The sequence below is a fragment of the Pantherophis guttatus genome, chromosome 4 (assembly GCF_059756535.1).
Source record: "Pantherophis guttatus breed Tessera chromosome 4, ASM5975653v1, whole genome shotgun sequence".
Taxonomy (NCBI): Eukaryota; Metazoa; Chordata; class Lepidosauria; order Squamata; family Colubridae; genus Pantherophis; species Pantherophis guttatus.
This window is the reverse complement of record NC_142066.1, coordinates 93,505,290-93,529,933: the sequence shown is the minus strand read 5'-3', so window position 1 is coordinate 93,529,933 and position 24,644 is coordinate 93,505,290. Positions and strand designations below refer to the sequence as shown.

General features: G+C 41.8%; 1 protein-coding gene across 7 annotated transcripts in view; it reads right to left on the bottom strand.

Annotated features, from left to right (window-relative positions):
• Positions 1 to 24,644, bottom strand: part of MYRIP (myosin VIIA and Rab interacting protein) — a 253,774-nt gene that overhangs the window by 81,206 nt on the left and 147,924 nt on the right. For 4 of the 7 annotated variants that reach the window (XM_087894130.1, XM_087894134.1, XM_087894131.1 and 1 more), the window contains one exon: positions 24,180 to 24,251. In XM_087894130.1, coding sequence (XP_087750256.1) covers positions 24,180 to 24,251 — 72 coding nt within the window. Of the gene's footprint in view, positions 1 to 24,179; positions 24,261 to 24,644 lie in introns of all 7 variants that reach the window. The other 3 variants (XM_060685982.2, XM_087894133.1, XM_087894132.1) reach the window with 1 other exon arrangement.

The following is a 24,644-nucleotide window of genomic DNA, read 5'->3' as shown; positions in this document are numbered from 1 at the left end:
CAGTAAGCGCTGAAGTTTTCTGATGAAAAACAAAGTCAGAGACGCCCGATTCCTCCGCTTATCTAGCTTTATAGAACGCCTCCAAGCGCCCCACCCTTGCTCAATTGTGCATTTAAAGTGACCGCGCTATTTATTCCTTCAGGTTCGTTGTGGATTGCCAGTTACTTCCGGATCTCGCTGTCCCTCGTATTGAAAGGCATTTGTTTCCTTTGACATCGTTTTATTGACCCTGTCCCCAGATTCCCTATACCATCCACCACCTGATATCACCGTGCCCTGCTAAACACTACAACACCCCCCTTCACCATGTCTCTGTTCTTCTGGCTTGTCACAGTCCCCGGGATCATGTGTCGAGGGAATGGCTGACACTCGACAAAATGTCTTAAATGTATTTATTTATATAATAAAGCATATTAACTATGTACAAAGGCTGTCTCAGTATTCATTATAGGATAGGGGGCACACAGTGTGTGTGACTACCCTGATCAGAGATCAAGTCTCATGAGGAACAGAGATGGAGAGAGAGAGCAAGGTGGAAAAGGTTGGAGGGGGTTTTATACTCAGGGTAAGGCCCTCCTTTCCACATAGGGGTGGGGACACTCTCTGCCTCCACTGGTGTCTATATGACACATGTGCCAATGGCTTGCAAATACTTGACAGTTCTTGACTTGTAACTGCATCCCTAACATTCAGGGGATACATTTGGGAACATTTTGGCCAATCTCGGTGGGGGCAAATGCCATCGATAAAATATTTTGTAGAGATTTTCTTTGTAGGCTATTGCCATCGTAAATTTATAGTTTCTTTCCCATAATTTATCCCATTGTTCTAGCTCTATATTATGACCAAAATTTCTGGCCCAATTAATCGTTGTCTCCTTTACTGACACTTCCTCCATTTTGTATCTTAAAAGGAAATTTTATATTTTAGTGATCATTCTCCCCCCCCCCCGTTCCTTGTAGTAATTTATCCACTTCCAATTGTTTCTCATAAATATCATATTTTCCCAATCTTTTTTGAATCTTGTCTTAATTTGTAAATAAGGCCACCATTCCATATCTATTTTTTGTGTTTTCAAATTCTGGAGCGATTTTAATTCTCCTTTTTCATCTAAAAGTTCTGCGTAACTCACCATTTTACTAAGATCTGTGGTATTTGGATATATCATTGCCTCCATCGTTGATAACCAAATTGGGATTTTCATATAATGGTTCTTTTTAATTTTTTCCCAAATCTTTAACAGGGCATCTCTTACTATGTGCCTCTGGAAGTATGAATGGGATTTATTCTTCTCCTTCCAGAGAAAACCATGCCAGCCGATTTGGAGATTGTGGCCTTCTATCGTTAGTATCCTTTTATTTTTCAATTGGATCCAGTCCTTGAGCCATCTCAAGGCTGCCACCTGATAGTAAAGCTTCCAGTCTGGGAGACCAAAATTACCTTTATTTCTGCTATCTTGTAGAAGTTTAAGTTTAATACGTGGTTTTTTCCCTGACCAGATAAATTTGGATACCATTTTGTTTAGTTGTTCAATTTTTTTTTCTAATTTTATCGGTATTGTTTGAAAGAGATAAAGTAATTTGGGTAGTATATTCACTTTAATTGTTGAGATTCTGCCAATTAGTGATATGTGCAGTTTAGTCCAATTATCCAAATTTTTTCGTATTTGTTGTAGCAGTTTATTGTAGTTGTCTTCTTTTATCGTAATGCATTTTGCCGATAACCATATTCCCAAGTATCTAACTTTCTTGGCTCTCGAGATTCCCAATTTCTCCTCCAGTTCTTTATTTTGTCTATTGATTAGGTCCTTGGTTAATATTTTAGTTTTCTCTTTATTTATTTTAAGACCTGCCACTTTGCTGTTTATATCGTTTATATCTTGTAATAGTATTTGGCCAGTTTCTAAAGGTTCTTCTATTATAAATGCCAGATCATCTGCAAAGGCTTGCACTTTATATTCCTGTGTTTTGATTTTTAGTCCCTTTATTTCCTGATTTTGTCTAATTTGTAACATTAACATTTCCATTGAGAGGATGAATAACAGAGGGAATAGGGGGCATCCCTGTCTTACCCCTTTAGTTATGTTGAAGCCTTCTGTTTGTTCTCCATTTAATATTATTTTTGCCATCTGGTTAGAATATATTGCTTTGATAATTCCAATAAATTTCTCTCCAAAATTCATTACTGCTAATTGATTTATAAGAAAATCCCAATTTAGGTTTTCAAATGCTTTTTGTGCATCTATGAATATAAATGCTGCTTGTTTTTCTGGATGTGCCTCCAGAAAATGTATTCTAATACATTCATTATAGTTCGTATATTGTTTTTTATGTGCCTATTGGGTAGAAATCCATTTTGGTCTGGGTGTATGATTTCGTTTAGTATATTTTTAATTCTTTCCACCATTATCACTATAAATATTTTATAATCAGCATTTATCAGTGAGATTGGCCTATAGTTTTGGATCTTTTGTTTCTCAGTGTTATCTTTGGGAATAAGTGTTATTAGTGCCTCCATCCAAGATTTTGGTATCTTAGCTTGTTCTAATGCTTCATTGTATGTTTCTAATAATAAGTTCTCTAATGGTTTTTGAATTTCTTTATAAAATTCTGCTGGAATTCAGTCTGGGCCCAGGGTTTTGTTGTTTTGTTGTTTTTGGATTGCCCTCTTCAACTCTAGTATCGTTATTCTCTCATTTAGTATTTCCTTTGTTAAGTCCAGTAGAGTTGGGAGATTCCTCTCTTGTAAGTATCGTTTGATGTCCTCCTCTTCTATTTTCTCTCGAGTATATACACAAAATATCTTACTGCTATACTCCCCCCCCCTTTCTGGTAGTGTGTCGTCCCTTCTTCATCCTCTAATTGCTGTATTAATTTCATTTCTTTTTCTTTTTTTAATTTGTAGGCCAGCCATCTCCCTGGTTTATTGGCATTTTGAAATAGTTTTGTCTAATTGATCTAATTTTGGGGCCACTTCTTCTTGTGTAATTAAATGTAATCTATGTTTGATTATGTCTTTTTCTTCTTTGATTTCCTGGTTTTGGGGTTCTTTCTGCATTTTTTATTCTAATTTCTCCAGTTTCCCCTGGAGCTTTGCATGTTTCTTTCTGTTTTTGTTTCTTCGTATTGTATACGCTATTGTTATGCCCCGCACATATGCTTTGTTTGTGTCCCATAAATTTTGAGTGGTTGTATGGTCATTCCAATTTTCCCTTAGGAAAAACGCTAGGTTTTTTTCTACATATTGGACATAATTCTTTTCTTTCACAACCCTCTGGTTCATGGTCCATTTCCCTTTCCTTTTTGTTTCTTCTTTCCATTTAACTATTAATGGGTTGTGGTCTGCCCAGATATTTGATGCTATTTCTATTTCTGCTATATCTTTCTCCATTTCCGGGTCCATCCACACCATGTCAATCCTGGACCATGAATTGTGAGGGTTAGAAAATAAAGTATATTGGTTCTTCTGCGGGTTGACTTCTCTCCGTACGTCTTTTAGGTTTAATTCTTGGGTCATTTCAAAAAATGTGTTTGGTAATGTTCTCCTTTCATGATTTTTTTTTTTTTGCCTGTTTTATAATCTTTCTTTGGATCTACTACCACATTAAGGTCCCCTAGTAAACATACATTGTCCAACTCTAATTCTGCTATCTGTTTGTGTAATTTACTGTAGTATTCTTTCTGATTTGTATTTGGTGCATATATGACTGCGATTAATACTCTTTTTTGTTTTATTGATACTTCAATTAATAATGTTCTTCCCTCTTCATCTGCACATAGCTGTTTAAGTTTTAGCCATTCCCTTATGAATACTGCAATTCCCCTTTTCTTTGTTTCAGCCAAGGCTAGATATAGTTTTCCTAGCTTGGGAGATTTCAGGATACCACCTTTTTCCTTTTTTGATGTGAATCTTCTGTAGGCATGTGATGTCCATATTTTTTTTTTTGGAGTTTAGAAATTGTTTGTCTTCTTTTTATAGGTGAGTTTAGTCCATTTATATAAACCAATATTAATTTCACTTCTTCCTCCATTCTATTATTTATTTGTCACCCTTGTTCCTCTCCTTGGTTTTATTTCCCTTTGGTTTCTTGTCCTCGCTCCTTCTCTTTCCTGGTCTTCCATATCCGTCCTCTCTCTCACTTCTTGGTCTGGTTCTTTTTCCTCTGTCTGTTGCTCCTCTTGGCTTTTAGTTTCTAACTCCTCTCTGCTGTCTGATTCTTCCCCTATGTAATGTTCATAAAATTCCTCGGATTTATCTATGGTGTCAACTCTTATTTTCTTATCTTGCCAGGATATTAGCATGCCTTCAAGTATCAAACAACAGAACCTTATTTTATTTTTAATCAATTGTGAGGAGAGAAATTGGTAGTTCCTTCTTTGATCTCTAATTGTTTTCAGTAACTGTTTGAGGGTTATGACTTCTTTTCCTTTATAGATCAACTGGTTGTCTCTTGTTCTTATGTAGATTTCATCTCTAATGGCTTTTTTTTTGCAAATCTTACATGTGTTTCGCGGGGTAATCTATGTTGTCGTGCATAACTGGTATGTACTTTGTATATTTCATCAATGTTGTTCCGCAGTTCACATTTATCCAATTGCAGTTAGTCCGCTAACAATTCCGTCATATGTTTTGGTAGATCCTCTTCTTTAGTCTCTGTTATGTTTTGGAATCTCAGGTAAAATGAGGATCTTTCCAATTCTAGATGGATTAGTGCCTCCTCCAGATCTCTGTTTGCTGCTTTTCTTCCATTGCTTCCAGTTTCTTTTCAGTTTGTTCTGTTCTTGCTTCTACCATTTTTATCTTCTGCTCGTTTTTGGCTATTGTTTCCTGAATCTTCCCCATTTTATCATCCAATTTCTTTATATCTTCTTTCACTTCACCTAGTCACCTTTAATTTCCTTGTGGTTGTTGTTTATTGATTCTTGTGTTTTCATCATAACCTCCTGAATCATATTTAATGTGGCTTGCATATTTTGTAGGGTTAGTACAGATTCTGGTTTTTCACTGCTTGACGTGTCTGTTGTTGACTTCTGACCTACTGGAGAAGCTATTGTTGGCATTGTTTTCTTTACAGTAGGTATGGTGTTCTTTGGATGCAACTCAGCATTCTCTCTCCTCCAAACATGACGAGTTGTGTTGCTACCAAACAGTTCTACTTTGGTCTCATCTGACCATATGACGTTCTCCCAATCCTCTTCTGGATCATCCAAATGCTCTCTAGCAAACTTCAGACGGGCCCGGACATGTACTGGCTTAAGCAGGGGGACACGTCTGGCACTGCAGGATCTGAGTCCCTGGCGGTGTAGTGTGTTACTGATGGTAGCCTTTGTTACGTTGGTTCCAGCTCTCTGCAGGTCATTCACTAGGTCCCCATGTGTGGTTCTGGGATTTTTGCTCACCGTTCTTGTGATCATTTTGACCTCACGGGGTGAGATCTTGCGTAGAGCCCCAGATCGAAGGAGTGGTCTTGTATGTCTTCCATTTTCTAATTATTGCTCCCACAGTTGATTTCTTCACACCAAGCTGCTTGCCTATTGCAGATTCAGTCTTCCCAGTTTGTTGCAGGTCTACAATTTTGTTTCTGGTGTCCTTCGACAGCTCTTTGGTCTTCCCATAGTGGAGTTTGGAGTGTGACTGTTTGAGGTTGTGGAGAGGTGTCTTTTATACTGATAACAAGTTCAAACAGGTGCCATTAATACAGGTAATGAGTGGAGGACAGAGGAGCCTCTTAAAGAAGAAGTTACAGGTGTGTGAGAGCCAGAAATCTTGCTTGTTTGTAGGTGACCAAATACTTATTTTCCACCATAATTTGCAAATACATTCTTTCCAAATCAGACAATGTGATTGTCTGGATTTGTTTTCTCATTTTGTCTCTCATGGTGAGGTCTACTTATGATGTCAATTACAGGCCTCTCTCATCTTTTTAAGTGGGAGAACTTGCACAATTGGTGGCTGACTAAATACTTTTTTGCCCCACTGTATATTAAAAGGAAAGAAAAAAGAAATAAATATATATAGGTTATTGAATAATCTATTACAGGTTTTTTGCTATATAAATCTATATTAAATATATAAAATGTAAATATATATAAAATATTAAAATTTTAAAGCTAAAAATTCTATATAAGTATCACAGTAATAAATATCTTTAGATTATATAAAAGTATTTAAACTATAAAAAGTATTTGAGTAATCACTATACAAAGCTGATTATAGATGAGTCCAATCACCAAAGTTCTTTATTCCTCAGTCTCTCTACTTCCTTTGCAACTTCCCTGTTCTCCACATTCAATAAGACAGCTTTCCTCAATTTGCACAGTCACTGTCCCCTCTCTTCACTTTTCTCCATCTCTGTCACTAAGAAGACCCTTTCTTTTCTTCTTTTTCCAGTTCGTTCACCACTCACACAAACTCTCAATATGTATCCCACAACTTCAGTCTTAGAGATCTATATGATTTTCCAACACAACAGTCGTTCAAATCACCGCTCACAATCACTTTCACTCTCTACCAATTCTGTGCTGATTCCGTCTTCTTTCTTTTTCTGCTCCCACCCCTAAGGCACTGCTCTTCCCACTTTGGAGACTCACTTGATTACTCATTTGTAGATTCCACAAACTTCGAGGTAACTTGGTATCTCACTTTATTTCGGCACTCTCCACCGATACTTCTTGCTGTTTCTCACATTTTGCTTCCTCTGCCATTCAATCAGGCCATCACGCCTCCGGACCTAGCCATGATAGCTGGTTTCTTCCGTGCCGGATTTCAGGGATTCCACCCTCCGCAACGGGAAGATCGCTCTTTTCCCCATCACCCCTCTATCACTGACCTCTCCAAGATCCAACTTTGCCATTGCCAGCCTCCAGGCACGAAAAATCGGACAGAGAGAGTGGAGTCCCATTCTCCTGTACCGCACCACCGTGACATCACCCCGGAAGCCCCTTAAATCAAATCTTTATTATGGTCATAGACAGGATTAAGTTAGGATATTTTGTCTGGTTTAAAAGCCATATCATATTTTAATCAGAGTATGACAAACATTTTGTCCAAAGTTTCACTTGTTATAATATAAATTTGTTTAAAATAAAAATTATCATATGTTAAAAAGAGAAATATTCCTGTTTAGAATGTTAATAGGTTTCTTTGAAATTTCTAATGCTTTGTTAAATCTGGTAAAGAGTTTGGATAATGATTTTAAATCAATGTCTGGAGAAAAAGCAGGCAAAAACTCAAAAACTGAGTTCTGATAAAAACAAGAAAGAAAAACATGATTTGCTGTCATAGCAAATTAGCTGTCAACAATGAATAGTTAAATTAGTTATATCAACAACAGAGAAAACAGCTTGTTTGTCTCTTTTTCAATTTTGTATAAAATCAGAAGTCTTCAGAGTAGAGAGAGAACACACATGCAGTTTGAAGATGCTGCTTCAAATCAAGAAGAATATAATTTAAAATGAAACCATAAGTTCATCACTTCATGTGGTGCAATTGCAGAAGATTATTATATTTCAAAGTGTTAGTGATATATTTTTATTTTCCCTTCATATTAGAATAAGTCTAGAAATGTATAGCTCATTCTGAACCTGCTTATTTCATTCTTGCTAAAAAAAAAATGCGTGGGGTATTCTTCAAACAAGCTACACTCCCTTATCAGAATTTTGACTCCCATCCCAGAGTTATCTAGTCAAGGTAAGGTTTTGCAATCTTTTGATCAGGGATGCAAGGGCATGAAACTTTTGTGCCAAATTGTTTATAAAGATGGAGTCTCTGCAAAGACTTGAGCATTCAATGCTGTGCACCAAAGGCCTTGGAGTATCTTTGCTGCATGAAATAAAGCTCCCAGCAGCTAAAGAGAGATCATCTTATTGGTACATTGCTTTTTTGTGTTTCTGTTTAATTTACTTGTTACAGCTAAACAATAACATTTAAATTCTCCTTACCCATTAGTGTGTTCATTGTTTATGGATTCTCAAAAAACAGTGTTTTTTTGTTTTGTTTTTTTTTATTTTGAATTTGTATACCGCCCTTCTCCCTGAGGACTCAGGGCGGTGAACAGCCAAGTAAAAACATCAAATACAAATATTAAAATACAGTTAAAATATACATATATAAATTTGGCCCCATTAATTAAAAACAATAAACAAAACACTTAAAAACACTTAAAAAAAAAATTAGGCCAGCCCGGCTTGCTGGAAAAGGAAGGTTTTAAGGGCACGGCGGAAGGCACCGAGGTCTTGGATTCTCCTTATCTCTGGAGGCAATTGATTCCAGAGGGTAGGTGCCCCCACAGAGAAGGCCCTCCCCCTGGGGGTCACCAGCCTACACTGTTTGGCTGATGGCACCCCGAGGAGGCCCTCTCTGTGGGAGCGCACGGGTCGATGGGAGATCGTCGGTGGCAGCAAGCGGTCTCGAAGATAGCTAGGCCCTATGCCATGGAGCGCTTTAAAGGTGATAACCAACACCTTGAAGCGCACCCGGAAGACCACTGGGAGCCAGTGCAGCTCGCGCAGGAGCGGTGTTACATGGGAGCGCCAGGCTGCTCCCGTCACTACCCGCGCTGCTGCATTCTGGACCAGTTGGAGCCTCCGGGTGCTCCTCAAGGGGAGCCCCATGTAGAGAGCGTTGCAGTAGTCAAGGCGAGAGGTGACGAGGGCATGAGTGACTGTGCACAGGGAATCCCGATCAAGAAAGGGCCGCAACTGGCGGATCAGGCAAACCTGACAAAAGGTCCCCCTGGTTACAGCCGTCAGATGTTCCTCCAAGGGCAGCTGCCTATCCAGGAGGACTCCCAGATTGCGAGCCCTCTCTGTGGGGGCCAACGACTCGCCCCCAATAGTCAGTGATGGAGTCAACTGACTATATCGGGATGCCGGGAGCCACAGCCACTCAGTCTTGGAAGGGTTGAGCCTGAGCCTGTTCCTCCCCATCCAGATCCGCACAGCCTCCAGGCACTGGGACATCACTTCAAGGGCATCGTTGGGGTGGCCTGGGGTGGAGATGTACAGCTGGGTGTCATCAGCGTACTGGTGGTATCTCACCCCAAAGCCACGGATGATCTCGCCCAGCGGCTTCACATAAATGTTGAACAGGAGGGGCGAGAGGACCGACCCCTGAGGCACTCCACATATAAGAGACCTTGAGGTCGACCTCTGCCCCCCTGCCAACACGAACTGCGACCGGTCGGAGAGAAAGGAGGAGAACCACTGTAATACGGTGCCCCCCATCCCCAACTCTTCCAACCAGTGCAGCATGATACCATGGTCGATGGTATCAAAAGCCGCTGAGAGGTCTAACAGGACCAGAACAGAGGAACAACCCCTGTCCCGAGCCCTCCAGAGATCATCAACCAACGCGACCAATGCCGTTTCTGTGCTGTGTCCAGGCCTGAAACCCGACTGGAACGGATCTAGATAGGATGTTTCCTTCAAGAATTGTGGAAACTGTCGCGCGACCACACTCTCAACAACCTTCGCCAGGAAGTGAAGGTTGGAGACAGGATGATAGTTGGCCAATATTGCCGGATCCAGGGACGGCTTCTTGAGGAGAGGCCTCACCACCGCTTCTTTCAAGGCGGCGGGGAAGTGACCCTCACTCAACGAAGCGTTGATAACACCCTGGAGCCAGCCTCGTGTAACCTCCCGGGAGGCCAGTACCAACCAGGAGGGACACGGGTCCAGTAAACATGTGGCCGCACTAAGTCTCCCCAAAATCCTGTCCACATCATCCGGAGTCACAGCATCAAACTCCTCCCAGGTAACATTCTCAAGACTATTCCTCGTCACCCTGCCCTGATCTACCCAGTCAGAGTCCAAATCCCCCCGGATCTGAGCGATTTTGTCATACAGGTATTGTCCAAAATCCTCCGCCCTGCCTTCCAAGGGATCCTCCCGCGCTCCCGGATGGAGCAGGGAGCGGGTTATCCTGAACAGGGCGGCCGGACGATTCCCTGATGACGCAATAGAGGCGGAAAAGTAGTTAAACTTTGCCGTCTTTATCGCCACTAGGTAGGTCTTAATATGCGACCTTACCAGTGTTCGGTCAGATTCAGCGAGACTGGCCCTCCAACCGCTCTCTAGGCGTCTTTTCCGGCGTTTCATCTCCCTCAGCTCCTCGGTGAACCAAGGAGCCGCGAGGGATCGACACCGGGTCAGAGGCCGCAAAGGCACGACTCGATCCAAGGCCCCACCAGCCGCCCGATCCCAGGCAGCTACCAGGTCCTCGGCCGAGTCGTGTGCCAGATCTTCAGGAATTGGCCCAAGCTCCGTCTGGAACCTATCAGGATCCATCAGGCGCCTGGGGCGGATCCATCTAATTGGGTCCGCCTCCCTGCGGCGGGGTGTAGTGGTTCGAAGGTCCAGACGAAGGAGTGAGTGATCTGACCATGACAAGGGTTTCATGTCTATATCCCCTATAATAAGACCACTCAACCACTGGCCAGAGACAAAAATCAGGTCCAGAGTGTGTCCCCCCCTGTGAGTGGGGCCATGAACTAACTGGGTCAGGTCCATGGCCGTCATGGAAGCCATGAACTCCCGAGCCATCTCTGACGTTTCACCAACGGACGGCAGATTGAAATCACCCATGACCATAAGCCTGGGTGTATCAACTGCCACCGTGGCTATCACGTCGAGTAGCTCGGGCAGGGCCGTTGCCACGCGGCAGGGAGCCAGGTACGTAAGCAGCAAGCCCATCTGAACCCCATGACCCCATCTCACAAAGAGGGACTCACATCCGGCAATCTGTGGCACAGTGGTCTCCCTCGGACCCAGACCTTCGTTAATAATAACCGCCACCCCCCCGCCCCTCCCCTGGGCCCTCGGCTGATGGAATGCTCTGAAGCGTGGTGGACACATCTCAACCAGAGGGACCCCTCCCTCCGGGCCCAACCAGGTCTCCGTAATACCTGACAGGTCCGCTCCCCCCTCTTGAATAAGATCGTAAATGAGGGGGGCCTTATTTACCACGGACCTGGCGTTGCACAGCATCAGCCGGAGGCCCAGGTCCTGAGTATCTGAGCCACCTAGTATCCGAGGGGAGCCTTGAGGACCGGGGCGTGCAATCGCTCTCAAGTAGCGAGTGCGCACCCCCGGCACAAGATAAGGTCCTCTGCTCCCGCCATATCTGCCCCTCCCATCCACCATGCTGATGACATCCCCAATCCCTCGTCCTGCGCCCTCCAGACCGTTACCCTGTGCCAGGCTGGGCCCTGACCTAGGTGGATTACCCCCCCCATCCCCTTTGGTCACCCTCCCAGTTCCCCTTAAAAGATTATTAAAAACCCTAATTAAAAAACCCCTCAATCCCTGCTTTAAAACATGCCACCTCTCGGGGCTCCAAAGCCCGTCCTTAAGGTAGGCCTTCGATACAGTGGAAGGCCATCGCCGCGAGAGGGGGCATCTCGCAGCGCAAGCAAATCTGCCGAGGTATAAGCCATACAAATATGATGAGATGGAAAAATGGGAACCTTGGATGTCAGCGAAATTTAAAGATAGTCATTGAGGTGAGAGATGGCAAAAGAGGCTGGCCAGGATGAAGCCGGGGCCCCTTCACTCTCTCACAGTGATGGGGCGACCAGATCAGATGGTTGCAGTGCAGGCGGATGGCCACAGCCGTTCTCTCACCGCGGCTGGATGTAAAAGGCCAACAATAATCACTCTCTCCCTGCAGATGGAGCAGCAGTCCTTGACCTAGACTCTCAGCTTCTCCCTCCAGCCTGCAATCTCTCCTCCCCCGAGCCCAGGCCTAAAGGTGGAAATCGGGCGGCAGGAATAAACTAGCCAGCAGCAGAAGGAGATAGAGAACAAACATAAAAATCCAGGAGGGTGATAATAAAGTCCCAGAGTCAGTAGTGATGGAAAAATGTTGAGAAGAACCACAAGAAACTGGACCCAAATTAATAAAAAAAAATAGAGGATTACGGTGAAATTGATGGATTGAAAATAAATAGAGAAAACAAAATACTAGTTAAAAATCTTACAGTTAAACAGAAAAAAAATTAATGAAGAAGACAGATATTCAGATACTTAAGAAAGTGAAATATCTAGGAATTCAATTAACAGCAAGATGTGCAACTATTAAAGAAGATAATTAAATTTAAAAAAAACCCAGTATAACAGAGTTGGAAGGGACCTTAGAGGTTTTCTAGTCCAACCCCCTGCTTAGGTAGGAAACTCTACACCATTTCAGACAAATGGTTATCCAATCTCTTCTTAAAATCTTCCAGTGTTGGAGCATTCACAACTTCTGGAGGCAAGTTGTTCCACTGATTAATTGTTCTAATTGTCAGGAAATTTCTCCTTAGTTCTAGGTTGCTTCTCTCCTTGATTAGTTTCCATCCATTGCTTCTTGTCCTGCCCTCGGGTGCTTTCGAGAATAGCTTGACTCCCTCTTCTTTGTGGCAGCCCCTGAGATATTGGAACACTGCTATCATGTCACCCCTAGTCCTTCTTTTCATTAATCTAGACATACCCAGTTCCTGCAGCCGTTCTTCAAATGTTTTAGCCTCCAGTCCCCTAATCATCTTTGTTGCTCTTCTCTGCACTCTTTCTAGAGTCTCCACATCTTTTTTACATCGTGGCGACCAAAACTGGATGCAGTATTCCAAGTGTGGCCTTATCAAGGCATTATAAAGTGGCATTAACACTTCATGTGATCTTGATTCTATCCCTTTGTTTATGTAGCCTAGAACTGCATAAACAGTTGGCTTTTTTGGCAGCTGCTGTACACTGCTGGCTCATATTTAAATGGTTGTCCACTAGGACTCCAAGATCCTTCTCACAGTTACTACTATTGAGCAAGGTACCACAAATACTGTACCTGTGCATTTTGTTTTTCTTGTAGAACCTTACTTTTTTCACCATTGAATTTCATTTTGTTAGAGCTTCCGGTGACATCAGCAGAAGAAAAAGAAGGATAGGAAAACTGCTCCTGACCTGATCTTCTTTTCCTTGACTCAGACGGCTTTTTTTTCTGCAGAAACCGCCCCTGGAGGGAGCGGGGAGAGTGAGGAGTGCAGGGCACGCATGGATGTGGCGATCCCATGTGCTGGAGGCTTGATCCTCTTTCAGTCTCTGAAGTCAAGGAGAGGGCGCCGAGGAATGGCGGCCCCGAAGGAATGACTCATTGTGTTGGATAGGAAGCCGATTGCAGAGAGCTGGAGAATTGGAGAACTTGGATTTATGAACTCGGAGGTGAGGAACATGGAGAGAGAGAGTGTGAAGCTCTAATTGCTGGGACAAGCTGTGAGGCGAAATAACCTCACTTGATTAGCGGTTGAGAGAGAGTAACCCGGACAGTGAAGAAATCTGCCTATTTAATAGGGGAAGAGCTGGTAACGGAGTGTAATTTTTCTCTCTTTTGCATCTGTTATCTCCTTGATTGGATTATTGGATTTTGCTGTGGACTTTTTCTTTCTTTTTTCTATCATAAACTTATAAATCCGGGACAAACTATCAATAATCTCCCTTATCAAGCTGAATTACTAGCTTTCTGATACTCTATGTTTGTAGCTGGAAACGTCTTTGCTTGGAACTGTCGGCAATATAAGATCAGCAACTCCATCTAGTGGCAGACTTGGAAACTCCAAAAGAAACATCGTGGTTGTACTTAGAGGAAGTTTAAAATCTAAAGATTTGGTCCTCCCCATTTCCTCTTTCCTCCCCTTTTTGGTTAATCTTTGACAGTACTCTCCCTCCTTTCCTCAATCCTTATTTACTGATCAGGCCTGAGTGATATATCAGGCTGAATAGAAACTTAAACAGATTTATACAATATTTATACTATATATAGAGGGTACTGAATTACTATTGTTACTGTAGAAAATAATTTATATATCTATATACTTAATAGATTGGCTAAAAATTGTAGATTAATTGTATATATTGGGTTGATTTAAATTAATTGATAAATAGAGAATTTGAGGAAGAGAAAGACTAAGTAAGCTGAAAAGTGGAGAGAACTTAGTGTGTCACATGCTGGGTTGGAAGAATTTTTGGTCTCCAAATAAAAATCAAGGAGGGCCTCAAGGAGAGATGTCCATTGCAGCAGCTACAACGGTTACTAAAGGGAGCAAGAAAGCTTTACTGCCCCCCTCGGCGTCATCACCGGTATTACCATTCCAAATGTCATCTAAATCTATAGAAGATGCAAATACATTGGGAAAGTCCCCCTCATTACAGAATTTACAGAGAATGATGCAGACGATGCAAGAGGTAATGATGAAAAATTTTGAGGACTTAACGATGAATTTGAGAAGTGAAATGGGAGCGGTGCGGGGAGACATTAAAATATTAAATGAACAATTGACAGAAGTGCGAGAGGTAATGGTTAAACAAGAGGGAAGACTTCACGAAGTGGAAGTCTGTACCAATAGATATGAAGAACGCCTTGGCGGGATTGGAACGTGAACAGGCCGCAACTACGAGGACTATGGAAGAAGAAATAATCTTCTTACATATGGAATGCTCCTCCTTTTTTCTAAGAATGCAGAACGTGGTTCAAGATAAAGAAGAATGTGTGAGAGAAGTAGTTGGAAGTATTTTAACTGAAATCTTGGAAAAAGATAAGGAGTTAATAATGAAAGACATTGATGAGGCCTATAGGGTATTTACGGGATATGCAAAACAACATAATTTGCCTCAAGAAATTCATATCCGATTTTGTAAGAAGGCCATACGGGAGGAAGTTTATAGGAAGGCAAGGGACCAGGTGATATCATATAGAGGACAACAAATTATGATTTTAAAGCAAATCCCTAAGAAAGTTAGAGAGCAGTGGCGAAGATACCAATTTCTGAGGAGGCAATTAAGGAAAAATGCAATTCAATATAGATGGTTGATACGGGAAGGTTTATTGATAACTTTGCGAGATAAGAGGATTAAAATTGAGAACTTGAGAGATGCACGAGATTTCTGTGAATTAAATTTTAAGGCGAATGACTTGAAGATTGAGGGGGAAGAGGAAAATGGAAGCTTAGAAGACCCACAGGAGGATGAAGAATTTAAGGAACGAACAGATGGGAAGGAGATAAAGATAGAGAGGGAAGGAGTTGGTGGAAGGAAAGAACCCCTTTCCCCGAGGAAAACCCGACAGACTAAAAAGAAAACAGAGAGCAAGTAATAAGTAAGTTGTCAGCCTCAGCTTTGCCTGCTTCAGCTGCCATAAGAAACGGGGGAGGGATTAGTAAAGGGGAGTGAAAGGGTGGGGAAGGCTCAGGAGGTGTTTATCTATTGTAGGACGTGTCTTCCCAGGAATCGAAAGTGAATCTTCAAAAGGGGCTGGCTGACCAACTGCCCTACATTCCTCATGAATGACGTTGCCAGACGTGATGCCACCTGACCTTTGGGAGACCTTTGGATTGGCTGAGGATCAATGGACACGGGGGGGGGGGGGAGAAGCTTAGTAGATGCTATTTCACGCGTTTTGCTCACTTCCAGCTTTACCTGGGTTGTGATCATTTCATATTCAGTAAAAGTACTAATCTCTTCAAAATGATTGAGTTTGGGTTTTTCTTTCCTGGATACTGAAGGAAGCATACCTGACATTAAGCTGGAAGTCACATCCAGTCATCCCGGACAAAAACCGAGGGGACTGTAAATCCAAAATATGTAAGATCGAGAGACTGATGGAGAAGAGCAAATGGGGTCAGCGAGTTCAACTGCAGCAACCCTCCAAGCGGAGAAAGAGACTGCAGAATGGCTGGAAAGACTCCGTTTAGAGCCGGAGGAAGCTAGATGGTCGAAAGGAGTGGGGAGGCTGCCGGACTGAGGGGAGGACCCCCGGGGAGTGACGACTTCCAGACCCCGTTAAAAAGAGGCAGTGTGGATGCAACAGCAGAAGGAACGTCTCATGATAGACCAAGCCTTGCAGCTTATCCGTGATGTAGAAGAAAGCAGAAAAAACCATGAGTCTTTTGGGATTTCGGTGGAAAAGGGGAAGACAGGCCCCGGGGGGAGCCAGAGGAGACAGCCTGTGGGGGAGAGGAAGAACTTGAGGAAGAAACATCCCAAGCTTCGGCAGCTCAAGGGAGAGATGCAGCCGGCCAGAGAACCCCAGCCTTGCAGGCCGCCACCCCCCCCCCGCAGACGTAAAAAGCCAAAAATCCCCCCCCTTTCTGGGAAGTTTGATGGAAATCCTAAAGCCTTGGGATTTTTCCTGACCCAAGTGTGGAACCACATGCAGGATTGGGGGGAGGACTACAAATCAGAGGCTGCTAAAGTCAGGAACATCGCGAACGCCCTAGAGGGAGTAGCTGCTGAGTGGATGGTGGTTCTCCACAATAACAACTCCCTCTTGCTGAGAAATTACAACCAATTCATAGGGGGCCTCAGGAGGCGTTTTGAAGACCATTTAACTGAATGAAAGGCGAGACTCAGAATGAAAAGCATTCAGCAGGGCCGGAGGCCGGTGGCAAAGTATATCCAAGAGTTCCGTGAACTGGCACCCTATATGACAGGCTGGTCAGAAATGGCTCTTTTGGAAAGTTTCAAGGATGGGTTGAATGAAGAGATATATCGTGACTGCAGAAGCATGGGGGTCCCCGACGACTTGGATAGATGGTACATAGTAGCTGAGGATGTGGAGATCGAGCTGAGACGAAGCGAACTCCGAGGAAGGCATATGGGAGACCAGTCATCCTCTTTCCACCGAAAAGGGACACCAAAGATGACCGAATTCAAACCCAAGTCAAAGCCCTTCACCTGTTTCAAATGTGGGAAAGAAGGTCACCGGGCTGCCGAATGTTTCTCCAAGCCACCACCAAAAGCTACCGGGGCCGGCCCAAAGAAAGGCGACAAAATACCCGCTAAAACCCGCGGCACCGCCCTGAAAGGAGAAGTCGTTGAGTTCACTCCCCGAAACCAGGGTGAGTTGGGAACTCCGACCAACAATGACAACAGCGAGACGGACTCCGACTTCGACACCAACGATTGGGTGAGTCACACGGAAGAACCCTTACTCATCCCCGTAGAAATAAGGGTGCCCACCACAGGGACTCATGCGCAATTGTTAGCCTTGTTGGACTCGGGGTGCACTAGGTGCATAATTAGCCCCAAAGTAGTAGAGGAAATGGGACTGAGACTAAAAACCTTGAAAAGACCCATTGCATTTTGTCAATTAGACGGGTCGATCGCAGGAGGGGGCCCAGCTAGCTTTATGACCGAACCCCTTGAACTGCAGTTGGGGAATCATGTAGAAAATCTCAGATTTATTGTAGCCCCTGGTATGGAGAGACCCCTCATTTTAGGACTGCCCTGGCTTCGAAAATGGAACCCACGAGTAAATTGGAAGACGGGGGTCTTGCGCATCCGCACGGCAGAACCAACTCCGGAAAAGGAAGCCCCCCCCCCTGAGAGACGACATAAAATCAGAGAGGGCAGCAGTAGCCATTAACCATATTGAGGGAGAAGAGAAAATTCCAAAGGAATATTGGGATCTCAAGGAAGTTTTTAGCGAAAAGGCATCGGATGCTCTACCTCCCCACAGGGCCACCGACTGCACCATTGAAATACTCCCTGGGGTGAAGCTTCCCAAACCAAAAATTTACCCCATGACACCTCGAGAATTGGGGGAATTGCGAAATTTTATTGACAAAAACTTAGAATGGGGATTCATCGAACGAGCAAAACCCAAGGTGGCGGCGCCAGTAATGTTCCGCGAAAAGAAAGATGGATCCTTTCGTCTCGTAGTTGATTATAGAAATATGAACGCGATTTGCGTAGAAAATGTCTACCCCCTCCCCCTCATGAAGGATATGTTAGCCCATTTAGATAAGAGAAAAGTTTTCACCAAACTTGATTTAAGAGAGGCATACTACCGAGTGAGAATAAAAGAGGGGGATGAATGGAAGACAGCATTTAATTGCCCGCTGGGGTGTTTCCAGTTTAGAGTACTCCCTTTTGGATTACAGGGAGCCCCGGCTGTATTCATGCAACTGATCAACGAAGTATTGCATGAGCACCTGTATAAAGGGGTGTTGGTCTATTTGGATGACATTCTGATCTATTCTGACAACATGGCCGACCATGTAAAGTTGGTACGAACGGTCTTAAAGAAACTCAGAGCAGCCGAACTCTATGCCAAACTTTCTAAATGTGAATTTCACCAAGACAAAATCGACTATCTTGGATATCGTATATCGCATGAGGGAATAGAGATGGACCCTGAAAAGGTTCGGGCAGTACTGGAATGGGCTGCACCGCGCACCCGTAAACAGTTACAGAGTTTCTTAGGGTTTGCTAACTTTTATAGACAATTTATCCCCTCTTTCGCGAAAATCGCACTATCAATTACAGACTTGCTAAAAACCAAAGGGGAAGTAAAGCCCAAACCCTCGAAACCACTGGAATGGACTATGGACTGTCAAGCTGCTTTCGAAAAATTGAAACGGCTGTTTGCGGCTGAACCTATGCTCAAACACCCCGACATGGAACAACCTTTTGTAGTACAAGCTGACGCCAGTGACGTAGCTGTAGGAGCAATACTCTTGCAAAAGAATGAAAATGGGATATTACAACCCTGTGCTTACACATCCCGTAAACTATCAGAAATGGAAAGGAGATGGGCCATATGGGAGAAAGAGGCGTTTGCAGTTAGATGGGCGCTGTTAACATGGAGACAATTTTTAGAAGGGGTGAAACACCCTTTCGAGGTGTGGACTGATCATAAAAATTTAGAAGCATTAAAAACACCACGCAAACTATCTCCAAAACAGGCTCGTTGGGCCCAACATTTCAAGCGTTTCAATTTCACTCTACGTTACCTTCCTGGTGGAAAAAACTTCATGGCAGACGCACTTTCCAGATTGCCGCAATACAATAGCATCAAAAAGGAAGTGGTTCAACCAATGATCCCCTTGACACAATTGGCAACACCGGTCACTACCAGAGCGCAGAGTAAAACCGAACCAGAACTCTCGGGGGATTTACTCGAAAAATTGCGAGAAGCGCTAAAAACTGACGAGTGGTTTAGGAACCACTCGAATGAATGCACACTTCGTGACAGACTAGCTTGGGTTGGATCGAAATTGTATGTTCCAACCACATTAAGGACAACCGTATTGAAATATGCTCATGATGCCAAGGCCGCAGGACACTTTGCGTTTGTCAAGACTCTACACCTTGTTAAGAGACAATTTTGGTGGCCTGCACTTAAAAAGGACATAGAGGCATATGTAGCTAGCTGTCCAGTATGTGCCTCGGCTAAAAGACCTCCAGGAAAATCCCCTGGATTGCTGCAAAGTGTGGCTAGACCGAATGCCCCATGGAAGGAAATATCTATGGATTTTATTGTGGACTTACCAGACAGTGAGGGCTGCACTGTCATTTGGGTAGTAACTGATTTGTTTTCCAAACAAGTACATTTCATCCCTTGCTCAAAGATCCCTTCAGCAAAAACCCTTGCAAAACTGTTTATTCGGCAGATTTACCGACTACATGGATCTCCAAAAAGAATAATTTCTGACAGGGGGGTGCAATTTACTTCCAGTTTCTGGAAAGAATTTTTGAAATTGATTGGTCTCCGCCCAGGGGCTAAGTTCCAGTCACCATCCTCAGACAAATGGGGCCTGTGAAAGAACCAATGGGGTACTAGAACAGTACCTGAGATGTTACGTAAATTACCAGCAAGACAATTGGGTAGACTTGTTGCCATTTGCAGAAGTGGCATATAATAATTCCGTACACAGTAGCACTGGATTCACTCCTTTTAAGGTCGCGTCGGGCCAGGATTTTGTACTCATTCCCGAGTTACCACAAGATGATCCCCAAAATCCCTCCTTGATGGATTAGATTGAACAATTAAAGAGCACATGGGCAGTGACTCGGAAGGCTTTGGATGAGGCACACCGGGCCCATAAGGCGCAAGCTGATAAGAAAAGGTCCCCAGCTCACGTTTATAAAGTGGGTGATAAAGTCTATTTGTCTACAAAATATTTACAGACCACCCAGAAGTCCAAAAAGCTAGGCCCTAAGTATGTGGGACCATTTCGTGTGATTAGACTAATTAATCCAGTAACAGTTGAATTGGAATTGCCAAAAACATTGAGACGTATACATCCTGTATTTCATGTTAGTTTATTAAAACCTGAACACTCGTCTCCCCTAAGGGCTGACCAAAGCACCCCTCCAATTCCCATTCTCATAGAGGGGGAGCAACATTTTGAAGTTAAAGAAATTTTGGACTCTAGGAAACACCATGGCAAAGTCCAATATCTGATAGCCTGGAAACATTTCCCTTTATCGCAGGCTGAATGGGTAAATAAACGGGATGTCCGAGCTCCCAAGAAAATACAGCAATTCTATACCAAATACCCTGATAAACCATAATTATTGTATATATTCTGTTTCTCTCTCTCTTCTTTCCTCTTATTTAGGAATAACGTCTCTTCTGCAAGAGGGGCCGAATGTCAGCCTCAGCTTTGCCTGCTTCAGCTGCCATAAGAAACGGGCGAGGGATTAGTAAAGGGGGGCGAAAGGGTGGGGAAGGCATATTTATTGTCTTTGCAGATAGGACAGGATGTAGTGAAGGATTGTATGATAGCATGGGGGCGAAATTTTGGATATCCCCTTGACTTCCAGCAATGGGAACAGATTTGGTTGAAAAGTATGAAATTAACCATGGCCTCCTCATATAAAGAAAACATATATAAAATGATCTACCGGTGGCATCTACCCCCGGCGAGATTAGTTAAAATGTTTCCCGGGACATCTGCCTGCTGTTGGAAGTGTGGTTACAGCAATGGAACCTATTTTCACCAATGGTGGACCTGCCCGCAGGCGGTTAAATATTGGAAAAAAATACGGCAATGGATTTTGGAAATTACACAGATTAATTTGGAATTAAGACCTGAGATTTTCCTATTGGGGGCAAAACCTTTGAATGTTAAATCAGATATACGGTTCTTGTTGATTCACATTATCACTGCAGCAAGATTAGCGTATGCGCAGGAGTGGAAAAATCAATACTTACCGATAGATTTGAAAATAATATATAAAATTAATGAGTGTGCGGAATCAGATAGACTAACTAGATTGATCAATGGTAAAAAAGATTCAGAATTTTATAACAGTTGGAAAGTATGGTACGATTGGGTCCAGAAAAGGTGGGATAGAATAGATATATGATGATGTATATATATGATGGCAAATATGTATGTATAAAGGAATGATTTTATACTTATGGACAATGTAATCATATTATACCATAGTGGCAGGATTGTATATTTTATTTGTGTATTAGTGTATAGAATATATTAATAAAAATTTAAAAAAAAGAAAAGAAAGGGTGGGGAAGGCGCAGGAGGTGTTTATCTATTGTAGGATGTGTCTTCCCAGGAATCGAAAGTGAATCTTCAAAAGGGGCTGGCTGACCAACTGCCCTACATTCCTCATGAATGACGTTGCCAGACGTGATGCCACCTGACCTTTGGGAGACCTTTGGATTGGCTGAGGGTCAATGGACACTGGGGGGGGGGGGAGAAGCTTAGTAGATGCTATTTGGAAGTTTTGCTCACTTCCAGCTTTACCTGGGTTGTGATCATTTCATATTCAGTAAAAGTACTAATCTCTTCAAAATGATTGAGTTTGGGTTTTTCTTTCCTGGATACTGAAGGAAGCATACCTGACATAAGTAGTAAGGAGGATGGTAAAGGGAGAGGTGGGGGTATCCTTATTTTCAGCTAATATTAATGGTTTAAATAATCCATGTAAGAGAAAGAGAGTGTTTAACCAGTTGGCAAAAGGAAATTATGATATGATATGCCTGCAGGAGGTTCATGTAAAAGGAAACCAGAAAGCGATACTGGAGAATAAAAGACTGGGAAATTTGTATGCCTCCCTGGCAGATCAGAAAAAGAAGGGAGTAGTGATATATGTAAAAGGACACTTAGAATCTAAATTAATTTATGCCGAAAAAAAAGGTAGAGTCCTGATCGTAGAGGTAACAGTGGACCAAAGGAAATGTTTGTTGGTTGGAATCTATGCCCCATATGGATGCCAAGTAAACTTGCTTAAATGTAGAACCTTACTTTTTTCACCACTGAATTTCATTTTGTTAGATAGTACCCAATGTTCAAGTCTGTCAAGATCCTTCCTGTCTTCGGGAGTGTTGGCTATTCCTGCCAGCTTGGTGTCATCTGCAAATTTGATGAGTTCCCCATCTATCCCCTCATCCAAATCATTGATGAAGATGTTGAAGAGTACTGGGCCTAAAACAGAGCCTTGGGGAACCCCCGTGTATACTTCCCTCCATGTAGATGCTTTGAGGACTATATGTTGAGTGCAGTTGGTCACCAGTTATGAATCCTTCTGGTGGTGATGCTGTCTAACCCACATTTTTCTATTTTACCTAGTAGTAGGTTATGGCCTACTTTATCAAATGCCTTACTAAAGTCCAAGTAAATTATATCAACAGAATTCCTTTGGTCCACTAATTTTGTCACTTTGTCAAATTACTGCAACAAATCAAATTAGACTTGGAGAAGTGGAAAAATCTACAACTATCTTTGATAGGAAGAATAGCTACTATAAAAATGAATATTTTGCAGAGATTACTATATTTGTTCTAAACAATACCAATAAAACTGGGGAAAAATATTTTGAGGAATTAGATAAAATAATGTCAAAATATATTTGGCAAGGGAAAAAGAGCAAGAATAAGTCTGAAAATGTTACAAGATTCCAAAAACAAAGGGGGTTTTGGGTTGCCAGATTGGGAGTTGTATTATCAGGTTTCTTATACTTACATGGGTGAAAGAATGGATAAATGTTAGAAATGCATTACTGTTATTTTGGACAAAAATCAAAGAAAAACATTATTTGAAAATACCAGTCTGGCTCTCCACAATGGAGTCACTGATACATCTGAATGTTGTTAACACGGAAAACATTATAAGATATAAGGACATTCTGAATGAAAAAGGGGAACTTAAAACTAAGCAAGAACTGAATAGTCAAGGGATTGATTTGGCAGGGTGGCCACATGTGCAAATACAATCAAGATATGAGAAAGATGCTAAAATGTATGGTTTTTATAAAGAACCAACAGAACTGGATCAGATATTAACAGGGACAGATGAAAAACTAATTTTAAAAATTTATAACTACTTATTGAACATTGAAATGGAAAAAGAGCAAGTAAAGGAAACAGTGATAGTATGAGCCAAAAATTTTGGTTATATTATAGAGTTAGATAAATGGCAGAAATTGTGGGATAGGAATTATAAATTAACAATGTCAACTGCATACAAAGAAAGTTTATATAAAATGTTTTATAGATGGTATTTTCCACCAGCAAGATTGGCAAAGATGTTTAAGGATATATTTGCTAAGCGTTGGAAATGTAATCAGATACCGGATTTGCCCTATCACATGTGGTGGATATGCCCAAAGGCAAAAAATACACACATGGTTAGAAAAAATAGTAAAGCAATACATAGATCTAAAGTCAGAAATATTTTTGTTGGGTATTCTACCAGAAAAATATAATAAAGGGAATACATATTTAATTTTACATGTGTTACCTGCAGCTAGAATTGTGTTTGGACAACAATGGAAAAATGAAGATATTCCTACAGATGAAAAAGTTATAAAAAAATTAGAATGTGCAGAAATGGATAGACTAACATTCAAAATTAAGGAGACGGAAGAAACTGAATACTTTTTAACATGGGATTTGTTATATCAATGGTTAACTAGCAGAAACAGAAGTTAGAAACTTAAAAGCATAAAGAAATGATTAACTGTAGTGAAGATTTATTAAAATAGCTAAGTAAATATTATTATTAATATTATATGATTATCATTGGTTATGTTATCAATGTTTATCATTGTTATATTATTATTATTATTATGATTAACACTATTTCTCAAAAACAACTGTACTCAGACAACACACTGTTCATAAAAACATTGAATTTTTATGTTTAATATTAATTTTTTTAAATAAAAAACAGTTTTAGCCACTTTTGGCAAAATACTTCATTAGAGCAAAAGTATCAACTTAAAGCGGAAATCCTTGCATAAATCAAAACACTCCATGTGGTCCCCTACTAGGAAATGTGATTAAAAATATTGTGATCTTACGATTTGTAATAAATTATGTAAAATGCAAATTAATATTAAAAAGACATATATTATTTTTCTTAATGATAAATTCATCTAAACAATGCAACCCTTGTGTCATACCTTCTGGACAATGGTGGTAGCAAGCTCTTCTATCAGTTCTTCTTTATGATCTTGCAAATAACAAGCTTCATACTGTTTGTCCTCAAAAAGATATGTAGGTAAGTATGAATACTTATGAATACTTAAGTATGAAATTTCAAATTTTAAAATGTGCATAATGGTTTAAAAATACTATAAACAAATCCCATTTTGCAAAATTAAATCAATTACCCTCATAAATGCAAGGGATCTGCTTAATTGTTCAGTGTTTGTATCTCTGTGTGTGTCAGATTCCTAAAAGTGATACTGCCATTCAATTGGGAGAAGGGTGGGGGGGCTTGGATTCGATTTATTAGCACTGCCTGTGTCAACAGATATTTTACAACCTATATCCTGGCGCCTCAGCACCCTGAGATCTCCTTACCTTTGGGGAATGTTTATGATGGCCATGTGGGCTGTTTCACTTTAGAGGATAACGGAGGATAG